Source organism: Solea solea, chromosome 7, assembly GCF_958295425.1.
Source record: "Solea solea chromosome 7, fSolSol10.1, whole genome shotgun sequence".
NCBI classification, from domain to species: Eukaryota; Metazoa; Chordata; class Actinopteri; order Pleuronectiformes; family Soleidae; genus Solea; species Solea solea.
In genome coordinates, this window is record NC_081140.1 from 21593157 (window position 1) to 21609111 (window position 15955).

General features: G+C 40.7%; 1 protein-coding gene across 1 annotated transcript in view; it reads right to left on the reverse strand.

The window, feature by feature from the left end:
* Positions 1 to 1767: 1767 nt before the first annotated feature.
* Positions 1768 to 15955, reverse strand: part of gpr4 (G protein-coupled receptor 4) — a 32360-nt gene continuing 18172 nt past the window's right edge. Inside the window, exons 2-4 of the mRNA XM_058633245.1 lie at positions 7538 to 8253; positions 5290 to 5554; positions 1768 to 4948 (exon numbers count right to left, since the gene is read on the reverse strand). Of these exons, the coding sequence (XP_058489228.1) occupies positions 4230 to 4948; positions 5290 to 5554; positions 7538 to 7666 (1113 nt within the window). The 5' untranslated portion in view covers positions 7667 to 8253 and the 3' untranslated portion in view covers positions 1768 to 4229. The remainder of the gene's footprint in view (positions 4949 to 5289; positions 5555 to 7537; positions 8254 to 15955) is intronic.

Sequence of the window (15955 nt, forward strand, 5' to 3'; positions counted from 1 at the left end):
ATCACAACCCTTTTTTTTTGTCTGGAGGTGTTTCTCCATCCGCACCTTGTAATAAATCAGTTTCAAAATCAGGTGAGCTGCTGGTAATGACAGTGTGGCCTCTGGTGAGCGTCTATATATAGACCTACAGCCGAGGTGCATGGCCAGTGAAGCATAGAGGACGAGAGGCAATGTTCTCTCAGAGACAGAGAGAGAGAGAGAGAGGCAGAACGATGTCCTCTCAAGAACACAGAGGCATGTGCTCATGTTTCTTTCCACACACACACACATGCAGTTTAACACACAAATGAACACAAACACACAAACAGTACACCACTCATCCATACGTTAGCACAGTTTTCTATTTCTTCTCTCACACACCCACACTTTCTGTCTTGTATAACACAGTGTGAATGTGTCCACCCCCGTGACAGTGGGTCGTAAATACAGGGTTCCTTCTGATGTGCAGGGTAATAATGGAAAGGACACGCCAGCCCACACTGTCAGAGATAAGCACACACACACACTCACAGACACGGCCATGAATGAAAAAGGTGACTAAATTTAATTGGGAAATCAAAAATAATTTATATTTTGGTGCATCTCGCCGCCTCTGCAACCTTTGATCACAGACTGTATACAAAAATGGACGTTGTCTCCAAGTCTGGAAGGTGAAGTGAATTCAGAAGCATCTGTTTTCTGTTTAAAGCCATCAGGGGGAGACCACACTGACTTCTATTCAAGTCTGTGAGAAAGGGAACCTCACTTGATTTACAACATCAGTGAGCACTTTCGAACAGAGTCCGTTTTATGGACTCATTCTCTCGTGTGGGGTCTTCTTTGATAGAGCGTGACGTCCATTTTTATGATGAGTCAAACATAATGAAAGACAGCGTAGATGACACATTACTGTCCTGTAGGTGGAAGAGCAGTGTGTGTGCAAACCTGCAAACACGATTACTTCTGGTTTTAAAAAAAACATCATAGTGGTGTCCTATAATAATAACAAACAGATAAGTGACGTTAAAGAGTTACCGCTTGCCGGTTTGATATTTCTCAGTCACTTAAAACATTGTGAAAGTTCACAACTTCGCTAATAATTAGTTACAACATGTGTGGTTTTCTTGCTGCACAATGCTTCAGGTGCATAGAATAATAAAATGATATAGAATAATAACAAAAACTCTTCTCATTTGTCAGGATCTTTCATTTCTTTACATTTCTTCCAATCACCTGGTTGTTTACTCTAATCTGGAGATTTGATTCATTCATGAGAGAGAAGTGTAGACATTTAGCTTGAGAGCAAATGAGAACATGAAAGGGACCACAAAAACAACAAAGGCTACTTTGTAAAGGTTTTTCTTTGTTGGAATAAAATTAAAAGGCTAAAGTCTAATATTTGTCTTTTAAGTCATAAAGCAGCAGCAATTGTATCCACATGAAAAACAGCCCTCACACACATCAAACTAATGTCCACTTCATTGACTTTTTTAATCTCGACATTTCGTCTCGACAATCAGAGAGAGATTCCGGACAGTGGCTGTATTGTGAGCTTTTGACTTGCTGAAAGCAGCAAAATATCAATAACGTGAAGTCTCTCTCTTCAGCACAGCACTCAAGTCGTAAACCTGGACACCCAGCACCTGTCCTAATCCACGAGATATTCCAACTTTATTCTCTAAATTCTGTTTCTTTCATGCAGCTTTAGATTCTAAACAAACACACACAGGTGGATGCTGCGTTTTGTATCCATAATTTATTATCTCACTGACACTAGCAATGAACTAATACACATGATGAAGCCTGGCTCCTCCTCTCAGAGACGGACACACAGGTGCACAACAACAGCATGGAGCAGCAGTACCTCAACACAGTAACGCTTTCATGCCAAGACAACACAAATAAAACATTTTCCATCTTTCAAATGAAACAGTTGGCAGGTGGAACTGTGAAAAAGACGCTCTGAATGTGAAAAAGACAATCTGTCATCTTTAAATTGCTGTTTTGGCCTGTAGATGTCTGAGCCGTGCTGTATATTCACTTGTAAAAGCTGCTAAAAGGTCCAGTGCATAGAATTTAGGGACATCTATCAGCATATGGAATTTTTTTTATTCACAATTCATTGTAAATCAAAAATCAAAATGGTCTGGTTTTCTTTGCCTTCGTAGGAGTGATTATGTCTCGAGTGTGTGAGCCCTTTGGCACAAAGTCTGCCATGTTGCACCAACAAGTTTTGACAGAAGCCTTCCATGATGCTCTCTCCTACAGGTTTAGAAAGACCAGTTGCTTGCAACTTCACCTGGAGATGCCACTAAATCTCACACTTAACCTTAATTGCTCTTTGGTTGCTTTTGTTGGCTGTCACCTTGGAAGGGAAATTCATAATAGTGTAGTGACACACATTGTAAAATAAACACAGCATGTGATTTGTTTCTCAATCTTTTATTCGTTTTATTCATATAGTTCCCCAGTCCCATGGCAGGCTATGGCAATTTCTTATTTATATTCACATAAAGAACGAGATAACCTGACACACAAACAGTGGGACATTCTTGCTTTGATTTGATTTGTTTTTGTTAAAAACAAACGGGCAATTCACATTCCAAAAGCATCATCTATATCTAATAATTTATGATTTAATATAGGTCACGACAGTAACCTTAATATTCATCCTAACCCTAACCTCATTCCTTGTCTAGGCCCTAACCTTAATCTCATATTCTGAATCGTATTTTACTGCATCTCTGCTCTGAGCATTTCAATTCTCCAGGTTTACATTGGGGTCAAGTGAAAGCCCGCTGCGTCTCTTTCAGACATGGAACAAGACCTTGTAAGTCTGTCAGGCCATGTCGAGGGACGTGACAGAGCCGAGGTATACGAGGCTCTCGGGATGGGAAGGGCTCAAAACAACAGATGTTACTTTGAATACTGCCAAAGCTACTGCTTTTCTTATATGATATTACTTAGCAGCCAACAGCAGTGTTGACTGAATCAAGCAGGACTGTTCAAATTGTCAGAGTTCAGATTGATTATTTTTTTTATTTTCCGTCATAATAAGAAAGACAAAAAAACATGGCTCACAATAAAAAAAAGAAACACACTTGCAGTATTAGCTTTCTTTCTGTCACAGTTTATAAGCTGAGGTACTTCATACGGCTTCACTGTTTCCTTTAAAAATTAACAAAATGGTAAAGACATTTTCAACAAGCAATAAAAATGTTTTGGACCAGCGACGTACTTTTATTTATTTTTTCACTTCCCCTCGACTTTACTTTCATATTTCAAAGTGGCACTTTTGGGGTTTCAAGCCTCTGTAACCTGCACTTTGCATGTTGTCCAAAATGTCTGAATCCAAAGGTGTCTTCACACTCACCCACACAGAGGGCGTCTGTTTAAATAACTCCATTTAAATATCCATGTGGCCTAAATGGCTCCTGGCATGGCAATAAATAGTCCAAATATCCAAGTGTGTTGACTATCAGTGGGATTATCAGCTCATTAGTCGCTCTGCTACTCCAGCACAACACGAGTTCAGCATCTAAATGGAGTGGTTTAAAAAACGTGGCCACAGAATCCTGAATCCTAAGGACTTTGGTGTAACCTTTCGTGTTAACATCACCACCCGATGAAAACCCTCTTTGAGTCTGACACTGTGTGAGTCTTATTTCTCGTCAGCTACTCTGGAATTAATGATGACATAGAGTAGTATGTTGACACGATAACATGAGCACACAGACCAGTCGTGCACAATATGGCACGAGTTGCTCAGTATGACAGAATTTAAACCAAATCAGCGGCAAATCAATCCGGGATAAAAACCCTCCGATTGTCCGTAGGTGACACCTGCACACCTTTTTGCTCCTCTAGTGGTAAAGATATCCAATTGCAATGCTTATGCATAGCGCCATACACCAGCCTCTCTGTTGTTTTCATGTCTGTCAAATTCTGTGATCATTGGCATTTGGATTGGAATGATGTGACTGAAAGTTGGACTTTATATATTATCACGCTGTGAATGACATTAACTCACACAACATTTGTATGTAATGATCAAGCATGTCTTGATTAAACCTGGTGTAATAGATATTTTTCACAGCAAATATTTGTTGTACGGTCATTATAGCACGGACAGATCTAATGGTGGCCTAAGACCTTTGCACAGTACTGGCCTTGGTCAATGCATCTGATTTTAGTCAGAACAAAAGCATCCGATGTGTTAGGACGTGCTGCTGCTGGTTCCAGCGTGGAAGTCACTTCCTCACACTGAGAATGGTCATCTGTAGACACTCCTCCTTCAGAGCCACCAGCTCGGTCTTGTAGCTGCTTGTCTTGCCACCATCGACGTACACACAAGGCTGCCTCTTTGTCGAAAGAGGCGTTTCCATGGTGACCGAACCAGCGTTCAGCATGTCAGCGTGCGAAGGCGAAGAGGAGCCCTTCTGACAGGCCACGGGCAGCAGCGCCGAGAGGGCTCGGCCGACGTCGTTCCGTGCCCCCTCGTTGACGAAACAGTACAAGATGGGGTCGGCGACACAGTTGAGGCTGGTCATTGCCAATGACACGTGGTACGCCGCAAACAAACTCTCCTCAGAGCCACAGTCACACGGCTTGTTTAGAAACATGACACTCCGTACGAGGAGGAGGACGTGGTACGGTCCAAAGCAGAACAAAACAATTAGGATCAAACTCAAAGCCAGCCGCTGAATTTTGGCCTTTTCGCGACGCTCAGTTGAGACATTGCAGCGCACTGCCGCTAGGATTCCACGGTAGGCGACCAGCATGGCTGTCCAGGGAGCAAGGAAGCCGAGAAATGTCCGGTAGAGGTTCATCCCTGCCACCCAGTCCTGCATGGGATACTTCTCAAAGCAGAAGGTGTGGTTGAAGCGATCCTGGAAGAGCTCATCGTGGAAGAGAGGAGCAGAGTTGGCGATGATCTCAATGAGCCACACCACGGTGCTGACCAAGATGGCTGTAGGTAGTTCAGGAGGGGAAAGAGAAATGTTATTCTTTGAGGTAACGTTCATACCGTTAACTTCGACACCATAAACCTGAAGAGAGAAACTGATTTTAAGAAAACCTGGAGCGCTAAGTTGTTGTAGTTGATCTTATCTCTGCACAAAGTTGATTTCCTGTTCTAACAGATTTAACAGCTGTGAAGACTCATACGTCCCCTCCAGGCTTGGCAGTAGCACAGAGACAAATCATCAAATGTAATATCTTAATCCTATAAAAACAGGATGAGCTGCTGTTTACCATGAGTCTGTTCCCAGCGAACATTTCATTCAAAAAAACACGGTTTCCTTTACGTACCCGTTTTGATTCGTCTGACCTTGGTGAAGCGTAAGGGGTACGCCACGGCCAGGTATCTGTCGAGCGATATACAGCAGAGGAAGGCGATGCTGACGTAGATGTTCGTGTAGAAGATGAAGCCAAACAGCTTGCAGCTCTCCTGACCGTGGATCCAGTCGTCGTGCTGCAGGAAGTAGTCGATCCACAGAGGAAGAGTGGTGATGTAGAGGAGGTCAGCCACCGACAAGTTGATCAGGTAGATGCCGAGCTCATTGCGTTGGCGCACCTGGACGGATGAGCGTGATGGAGGGGAAGGAGAGGGTGAAAAGATGAGATTGGGGGCAGGGTGGGAGGTGGTGGACGGATAAGTGCAACATTTTTCAAGTCAAACGGTAATTAAATCATTAGGATGCAAATGCTGAGGACACAGGAAACAACTAGTGTGTATCCTTTTTAATCTCAAGGCTTAAAATGTGGGAGAAAATAAAATACAAACTATATTCTTCATCTTTAAAGGATTGAATAGGTTTGGTTTGTATGTAGATGTGTGTCAATATCTTAAGATCATTCACAGTGAATGAAGAAGAAGAGGCTCCACTTCACTGCCTCCATTAAGCTTTTCTGAGACTGGATTTAAGATGCAGTATTGATAGTTATTTGAAACCACCCTGGAAAATAACCAGCACAGCAGTTATGCACATGTTTTGTCAGATGATGTCATCAGTGACTAAAATAGGGGTGACATAGAGGACGTCTGATATAATAACTACAGTGCTTTTTTTACTGTATTTGTTTTGGAACAAGCTGAATGTTCAAGATTAAAAACCTGGCACTGATGCAGAGGAGATGGAAGCCAAACAATAATCACATTTTAAAATGTTACAACCTTGTAATGATGTACAAGAAAAAAACACAAGTTTGTGAACTCAGTTGGAATGGAAAGTGAAACTGACAGTCGGTGGAAATGATGTCCCCAGTGTTCTACTGACTGTATAGACGTAACAAGGAAAATGAACACAATTACTTTGCAACTGTAATTTTTTACTCAACTTACATGATCTTTTTTTGTACTTGATTTCCTGAAAACATGTTTATAAACAGTAAGTCAAAGCTTTTTACTGTACGTCTCCTTTTCTTCCGTCTGTACAAAAACAAAGATACAGTATCTTGTATCTTGTACATCAGAGACTGTGCAGTAGTGATCTTAAGAGTCAGTCTTAGCTGTCGCTGTTTTTTCCAGTATACATAACTAATTATAGCTGGAGTCTATTAACACTTTTTATGTTATTTTGTTGGAATCCACTTCACTTCACTGGATAGTAAATAAAATCCGTCGAGAGGAAAGAAAGAAAGAAAACAAATCTGGTGTAGTACAATTTTGGAAAAGCTGTCAACAGCAGGCTGCACTGCAACAAATGTAAGTGATACGCCCGACTCCCTCCTCCTTTCTGCTGCTCTCTCATCAAAGCTCCGCCCTAAAGACAGAAAAACACAGACTTCTCCACAAATAACAGAACGTACTGTAGGAGGAGGAGAAAGTACCTGTTACAATGACAAATAAAGATATTCTATTTTATTCTATTCTATTCTATTCTATTCTTCTAAGAGCTTTGAGGACAGCTTCTTTGATACTGACTATGTCGTAGAAGAAATGTAAACAATTTTAATAAAATAAAACTACTTGACGCAAATTCTAAGACAGACAGACATACAGATAGATAGATAGATGTACTGTACTATCCGTGAATTTCTATGTGAGATGAATAAAGTATCTATCTATCTATCTATCTACTCTTAAATATAAGAAATAGAAAAATAGGACATAATATCACATACATGTGAGTAAAATATAATAATAATTAGGGATGCTCCGATACGATATTTGTATTGGGTATCGGTTCCGATATTGAAGAAAATTCGAGATCTATGACAATGGGCCGATCCATAGCGGCCGATCTATTCAGTCTAATTCTATGCAACAACACACTGTGCAGAAGCCCACACTGTTTTCAAAATGAAGTGAGCGAAAGGATCAATTATCTTTTTCACATGACCTCAGCCAACAAAATGGAAAAACATTACAATACAATATGAAATATTCTATTGTATATAAAGTATTAAGAGTGAGGTCATACACCACAGCTGTACAAGAAACACTTTAGTACACTACACTATAGTCAGACACTGGTGATTGACTGTAGTGTTTGTGTGTGTGTGTGTGTGTGTGTGTGTGTGTGTGTGTGTGTGTGTGTGTGTGTGTCCTCCTCACCTGCATGTAGGCAGCCCACAGGGCCATGCAGTTAGTGGGCAGCCCCAGAACGATGACTATGATGTAGAGCGTGGGCTGGAAGAACTGGTCCACCTTACTGTCCACATTACAGAACGAGATGTTGCACATGTTCCTGCGTGGGACACTCCAAGTGTGCGACTGTGTGTGTGCAGGTGTGTTTTGTGTGTTCAGCTGCTCTCAGCTCTGAGCGTCTCTCTGTAGCCTCATTATGCTCCAGCTCCACAGGTTTGACAGTGACATGCCGGTGCTGGCATCCTGCTCAGCGACCGCGCGGCTGAGGCCGAGTGACAGAAGAAAACACAGCTGTCACTTCCAAAACATCTCATGGTTTCTGTTTCTTAAGAGACTGTCCTTCTTGCCTGGAGGCCTTGGCGCGTCATGGTCCCTCCTCGTAGTGTTGAAAGCAGCGAGCGCGGAGTGAGGGATAAAATGTGCTGAAATGAAAGCTGCCTTATCAAGGCTGTGCCAGGCCTCCTGCGCCTGAACAGGACCTCATCAATCTTTTAGAGATTAGAGGTCTGCCAGGTCTAAAGTGAGAGGGGGTGGCTGAACATCATGTGTGTGTGCGTGGGTGTGCCTCAAGGTCCCGATGACACACAAAACTCCTCGGGGATGCTCGCGCTAAAACGCAGGAATGACTCTCCAGAGCCGCAGGGGACCACGGCACACAGGTCGTCCATTTACACTCCAAACACCTGAAAGACAGAGAGAGAGAATCACGTTTCAGTAAGAAAATAGGTTTGCTGTGACCATGATCATTATTTACACACATTTTCAAGAAAGCAGTAAGATCAAGAAAGAAAATCTAATGGCGACAACAAGTATTACTGCTGGTAAGGGAGGGAGTTTTGGTGTCCACTCTTTGTTTGAGTCATAAAACATTTGCTTGTTCAAGAGGATGTGCCGAACTTGAAGGATTCTCTTGAGGCATTCTTAAGATAATGGATTTACAAGGCATTGTGACGGTTTAGTATCTTTGCCTTCATTTGAATAGAGACAGTAAACAAGGTGAGAGATATGCAGTAAATGACCATCCAGTGTTTGTGAGACAGCAGAGTCTAAAGGGGAAAAAAAAGTGCTTTGTGAGCTCACAGAGAAGTAGACTTTTGGTCTTAACAGTTTATCCTTGAATCCAAGTGAGCGTTTGTGTCAAATGTAAGGAAATCTGTGAAGGTCTTCTTGAGATAGCTCGCTCACAATCACTGGGTTGGACAGAAAACAATGCTGCTAAGTACAGAGGCATAAAAATACACACACAAGAAATTAGCTATTTGATACGATCCTCTTCAGCCCTGTCATTTTTCCGTCATATTGTTTGACAACGTTGTAAACAGTTTATCCTGCATGAGCTGCGTGGTTTTCAGCCACAGAGGCTAAAATGATCCAAAACTAAATTAAAGTATGGTACATGTTGTGCAATAGCAACTTAAAACTAGAATTAAAAATCAATGTTCTTTATTTTCGGGTTCAACATCACAAGTAAATGTGGGTCAAAATATCTATATATATATATATATATATGTAAGTCCCTGCCAGTTACTTTATGTCTCCTCATGGGGGCGCTGCTCAAATGAATGAGAGAAACTTGGGTGGAAGTTACCTGGCCAAAGAAGAGGGAGATAATGGTGGAGAAAGCTACGTCAAGAGATGCTCCATCCACGTTCAATACATAGCCTTTATGCACTTTGTTCTCTATATTGTGAATAAATAGAGAAATCCTGCACTTTTAACTTTTCATGGACATTTTCTTTTCTGTAGTTAGACGATTGTTTTTCAATGTCTTGATTATCACAGAATCGTTGTATGTGACGTTATTGGTATCGTGGACTACGTGTTGTGTATCGTGTCGTGAGCTACCCTGTGATTCCCAGCCTTAATCATGAGTTCTGTAATGACTGAACATGATGCTCTTTGTGCAGTAATTCACATTCTCCACTGCTCCTAATGCAGGAATGCAGGAACATGCACCAGGAATGCTTCCTAACCCTACAGCCATTAAAGCTCAGGTTCTTTTCCTGTATTTATTTACATTTACTCCACATACGTGTTGAAAGCATTTTCTGGTCCAAAGACTCAGAAGAGCACGAGTTTCAAGGCCTTTTGGTTTGGTTTATTTTAAGTGAGCCGATGAATTCCGCTGCCTCAAACATCCAGATTGTGTTCAGAAAAGACACGATGATGGAAAGGAATGAAAGAAAATCATTTGATAATTATATCGTAAGTCCTCACGTCAACAGGACCTGAGTCCACTCCTCAAACGCTCACGTTCACACCGAGTTCAGACCTTGTTTACACATCTTGGGCTGCCTGGATATTTTTGCATGTGGCTGATGTGAGTCCACACATGTTTTCAATTACTTTACTTAAACATGTTTCTCATCCCAAGTCACATGTCACATCCCTCGACGGCGCCTTACAGACACACATGGTACTCATGCGTGTAAAAAGACACACGCAGCTGCCCTGAGTGTCCATCCACACTTTAAAGGTGCTCTGTGAGCCGCCAGTGAGTTTACATTGGAGTCAACCGCTGTGTGTCGATCAGACATGGAAGGTCAGATTGTGCATCTGTCAGGCGACGCTGGGGGACGTGACCGCGTCTTGTCATTCCTCTAAAGTCAGATCGTGACCGTTTTCCAGCACATTATCCAAATGGTGTGCCTTTCTGCATGGATAAATCACAGGTAAACCTGATGGTCCAAAATGACGAGCATGAAACTACAAGACATCAGGCAAATGATCACATCACATGACCCAGCAGACGCCGAGTGCAGGCAGCTGGAGGAGGCCTGGGAAGCGCCCATGACTAAAACACGGTATTGCTTATGGCCAAAAAAAGAATCAACGTTCACTTCCTTGTTACTAATCCAGGGTGGAGGCGCCTGTCACCACACGACAATAAAGATCTGTGAAGGAAACAGCTTCGGCTGGTGATAACCTCACAGTTGCTGGTGTGGAACACTGAGTCTTGGTTGAGCCAACACCCCCCCCACACACACATACACACACTTAATCTAACATTAATCATCACAACTAAATGCCTAACCCTAAAACCCAGCCCTTTATAGTTGTGAGGACCGGCCAAAATGTCCTCACTCCCTATGGTTTATGCATCTTTTGGTCCTCACAAAGCTACACATACAAGAACACACACACACACACACATTGGACAACCTAAACTTGAATTCTATCACAAACCTTAATCACAAGCACAGTTCAAATCTCAGCCCGTTCCTCATCATCATCAACAATCACTCTGTGTCACCACAGACACGAAGAACAAACACCATGGAACTGACACATACACAGAGTGTGATAGTCTTTATCAGCGTTGTGTAAACTTATTTGACAGAAACTAAACTTATCTTGAAAAGTTACATACTACAGCTTTAAGATAACGCATTAACAAGACAAAAAAAAAACCGGTTCATGAGGTCACAGTGACCTTTGAACATCAACATGTTAAATTAAATTGAAAAGAAATCCCTCAGGATGTATTTGAGACATTTTATTCACAAGAATGTGATGTGACAGATGGACTGACTATAACTGTAGGAGGGATAAGGTAAAGTACTTCAGGACCTGTTTGTGCAATCTTACAGGATGGATGAAGGTACAAAAGGTCTCTGCAAACAATGCACTTTGACCTTCTTAGAGAGAGATTGATGGCAGCACAATAGTTATTATGGTCACACAGGCCAAAGTTTGGATATAATTATCCAACAGGAAAGCTCCATATTTAATCTAATGATACACAACCACCTTGACTTTGCTTCCCTTTTGGAAGAGCAGCTCAGGTTCAGCGATGACACAGTCCAACAGACTTCCTAATGCATCTGTATTAACTTTCAACACATCTACTGAGAACAGTAGACACTTCATCCCACACTCAAGGTTTCCAAAACCTTTCAGCCTTTGACTTATTGAACACCACAATGTTTCCTTCAATTTTAACCAGCATTTTTAAGAGTTATGGCTGAAATACTGTACAATAAGTTAAAGTTTACATCAGTTCCACCATCAAAGAAATGTTCAAAGTAGAGTCTGAGATACTTGGCAACAAAACGTGCATGTGACACACACTCATTTTATCTTTAGATAATCTGTGATTATATTCATACAGGTGGTTTGTTAAATAATTTCACACATATTATTTATTTTGGGATAAGCTGACCGAGATCATACTCTGAGATAGTGTAACAATGTTAATTTCTTCTTTGACTATTCGTTGCACTATAAAGCAGAGTCATAAGTTAAAAAGCCTGATGTAAATCTTTGTTTTGAATACATTTGTCTTCACACTGTTTTTTTTTTGTTTGTTTTTTTACCTTTGTCACAAATAGTCCATCCATATATATATATATAATATAATACAAATATAATATATAATAATATATATATAAAAATATAATAAAAGTTAGAAGTAGCTTGTTTTAAATAATAAAAAAGGAAATAAATCAATCTTTTTCAATACAGGGTCACATGTATTAAAGACCATACATATTCTGTATTTATATAAAAACAACACCAGTATGGATTATATTAGACAATTCTACAGGATTGTAGTGTGAAAGCTTTTGACAAAAGGTTACACCTGGAGATTCAATGTACAGTATGTACAATAGAGTGCAGCACAGTGGTGTTTGATCTGCTGCCAGGGTAGATTACACACACACACAATCACATGGACACAATCACATGCACTTTCTCCAACTATGTAATTTTCTTTTTTTCACCTCCCCTATTGTTCACACTTTTAGCTCTAACCCGGACCCTCAGGCTTGTTGTCCAGGTAACCAGCCTCTAAATTGTACAACTCAACTGATGCACGATTACTATTACACACCTGGTACACAATCAACAATGACGCCGCTGTCATAATCCTGAGGTTTGATGACACTGAAGTCATTTGACTATGTTATCGCCGGATGACACTGTATCTTTAACAAGAAAACAAACATGCCTTTTGATAAACTGTGCTGCATATCAACACATGACGTCACTGTCATGACTACGAGGTTCAGTTCGCAGACGTTAATCTGTGACGTGACAAACCTGGAAGTAGAAACATTCATTTTTATTATAATTCATTTTCCAAAAACATTAAAAAAAACATATCTGCTCACGCCTATTAGATCACTGTGTAACTTCTACTTTTTCCTCTATGTCTGTATAAACAAATGAACTGTTCAAAGAATAGATGATGATAATCCTTCATTAATCCCACAATAGGGATTATGGTTTTACAGCAGTACATGTAAAAGGTGGAAAATATTGAATTGCCAGCAATTAATATAATCACCAGGAAATATAGTATATGAAAATAAAATAATAGAATATGTTCACACTAAACAATGTGAATATACACCATTTACAGGTTTTGTAAACTGGTTTTGTGTTTTTTCACAGAATGACCCTTTAATCTTGTTCTTCAGAAAGAGACGACATAAACAAAAACTCACAGTACTCTGTGCGTGTACTTTGTTACGTCTTTAGGACATGTCATAAACACTGACCTTGTCAGGGCCAGTTATCCTCATAGAGCCCAAAACCTGGTCCTAATGAGGCAGAACCTCATTTCTGGGGGGGGGGCTGATTAAGGTTTAGGTCTAAGATTTGACTTGTGGTTAGGTTAAGTTAAGGTAAGGGTTAGGCATTGTCTAGTTAAGGATAGTGCTTTGTTTAGGTCGTCCAAATGATTGGAAGTCAATGCAGTGTCCTCAGAAGAATAGCAGAGCAAACCTGTGTGTGGCTGTTTGCCAAACATTCCTGTTGACAGTCAGAGGATGGAAGCAGGAAACCTGTTACACCTCTTACACACACACACACACACGCACACGCACACACACACACACACACACACACACACACCAGCAACTAGATTCTTATTTTGCTTGTTATTAAGGAAATGGAAACTCACAAAAGAAGTATTTCTATTTCACTTTACTGGAACACATCCAGAAAATATGTATGCAGTTTTTTGTTGTTTTAAAAAAAAAAAAAAAAAAAATGACGCCAGGTTTATTCAAGACATGCTTGAGCATTACATACACATGTTGCATGTGTATGTATACGGTCATGTTGCATGACAGTATAAGACCAGCTTTAAGTCGCATCCCTTCATTCCAAATTCCAATGATCACAGAATTTGACGGACAGAAGAAACAACAGAGCTGGTGGTGCCTGAAAGCTTTGCACAGTACTGTATATATATATATATGTATATTATTATTATTTTACTAAATTTGTGTTCAGTAAATTTTTTCCAGGAGAGAAAGTTCTCTCTGGAGATCAGGAGAGAATTTGTTTTATTGTATGAATAGTAAAAAGAAAACGTTTCCACTGGGATTTCATGCCAGAAGAAACCAGAATGCAGTTTTGATGACGACACCCATGGGGGATTGATTCTCAGATATCACTGATGTGCCTAATTAAGTCTGACACTGAACTATAAAAATAAACCTTACTAAATAAATAATATCTACCAGTTTCAGACGTCAAAGATCCAAAGAAATAATGGCTATGTATGAAAATAATGGGGAAAAACCCACGGTGTGAGAGGACGTTTTGGGCCCATATAAGTTCATACAAACACCATCATACTTTCCCACATACAATACTATACACTCGTATAGTATGATTGTGTCTGTATTAAGTTCATCCATCTTTTACTGCTGTATCCTCCACATGAGGGTCACTGGTGTCAATCTCAGCTGACAGATCGCCAGTCCACTCTCACACTCGTACCTATGGTCCATTTCAGATCATAATTCCTAAATCTGCATGTTTTTTTTGAGTGTGGAAGGAAAATGGAGAACCTGGAGAACCTGGAGAACCCCCCCCCCCACACACACACACACACACTGGGAGAACATGCAAACTCCATGCAGAAAGAGCGTTGTTCTGACTGGGTCACACAGGCAAGAGTGCTTACTACTACACCAACCGTGTAGCTTGTTTGTATTAAGTTATACTAACAAAATGTGTGAGGCGGTATAAATGACGGCCTAAGCAGCCTCTCATATATTAACACACACAAGCTGGTTTTTATGTCTTAGTGAGGACACATCTGTTCATACTACTGTATGTTTCCTCATTTCCCAACTCCTCTTTACGATAAATGAGTAGGATTCCAAAAGTCTTAGGAAACAAAGGGAAAACATTTGAGAAACAAAGATACCAGGGTGAGATCCGCTCCCACACAATTACATTCAACCCAAAAACCCTCCTGTGTGACGTTTATTATTGGAATGAAAAGAAAGAGGAAGTGAAAATCCAGTCTCCAGGTTTTGACATGAGACAGAAATATGGCATAATAACTTTTAAAGTGAGCAGTGCTACGGTCAAACAGTAATTTCAGAAAGCTGAAAGCTACAATTTATTCTGTTTATTTCACTGTGTGTGTCACTGATTATTGCTTTTCATGAAACCCTGAGAGCAGATTTTAAATCTGGGTCACAACTTTCATTCTCTTGAGACACGTTTTCCATAAAAGAGGCATATTTAGTGTGTGTGTGTGTGTGTGTGTGTGTGTGTGTGTGTGTGCTGACAGAGACAATAAATACAGTGCTGTTTGCTTTCACCGTCCCCTATCATTAACTCGATCAATGTCCGCAGAATCACTTAAGCACTAGGTGATATTGAATTATCTTTCTGAGATCATGTTTTAAAGATAAGTTTGCAAGTTTTCGTTTTAAAAACTCATCCAAAACTCAAACAAATTCAAAGTTTGACTTAGTTTCTCCATTTGAAAATGATGTACGGTTATCAGTTTAAGCTGAATTCATGTTGCACGACATTCAAAGTCACATGATCACTCCACACTCCACGCTCTCATTGGCGAGACCATGTAGAAGGTCCACCTGACAATCTGACAGGAACTGCGTCAGCACGCCTCTCTAATACCGTCTTTGACGAATGAAAATAATGTGGCAGCAAAAATTGTCAGTTTCAGCACGGCTCACCTTTGCATGGCGTGACTCTGCACATTTTTTTTTTTTGCTTTTTCATTAGCAATAGTACCTGGTACTTTTTTTAGGACCTGCTCTTGTGAGGTTCCAAGGGAGCTGAGCCGATACTATACGTGACGTCGTCACTGGAAGATGCATTAGCGCAAACAATGCCGAACTGAATAAAGGCTTAAAAGTCCTGAAAACATTAATCTCCAACATTTAACACGGCGATCGCGAGCGTCGAACCGCATCACAACCCCTTCTGCCCTTGAATGTGAAACTGCACACTCATACACTGATGGGCTCAGTGCAGCGGCTGCAACCAGACACTTTCCCGACATGTCAGTCTGGCCCATGAAATCTGAGCGGAGTGTTTTTCCAATAACTAGTGTCGCGCAGAGTTTTGGCTGCTGCTATTTTTGTACGTAGCGAGTAACCTGAATTA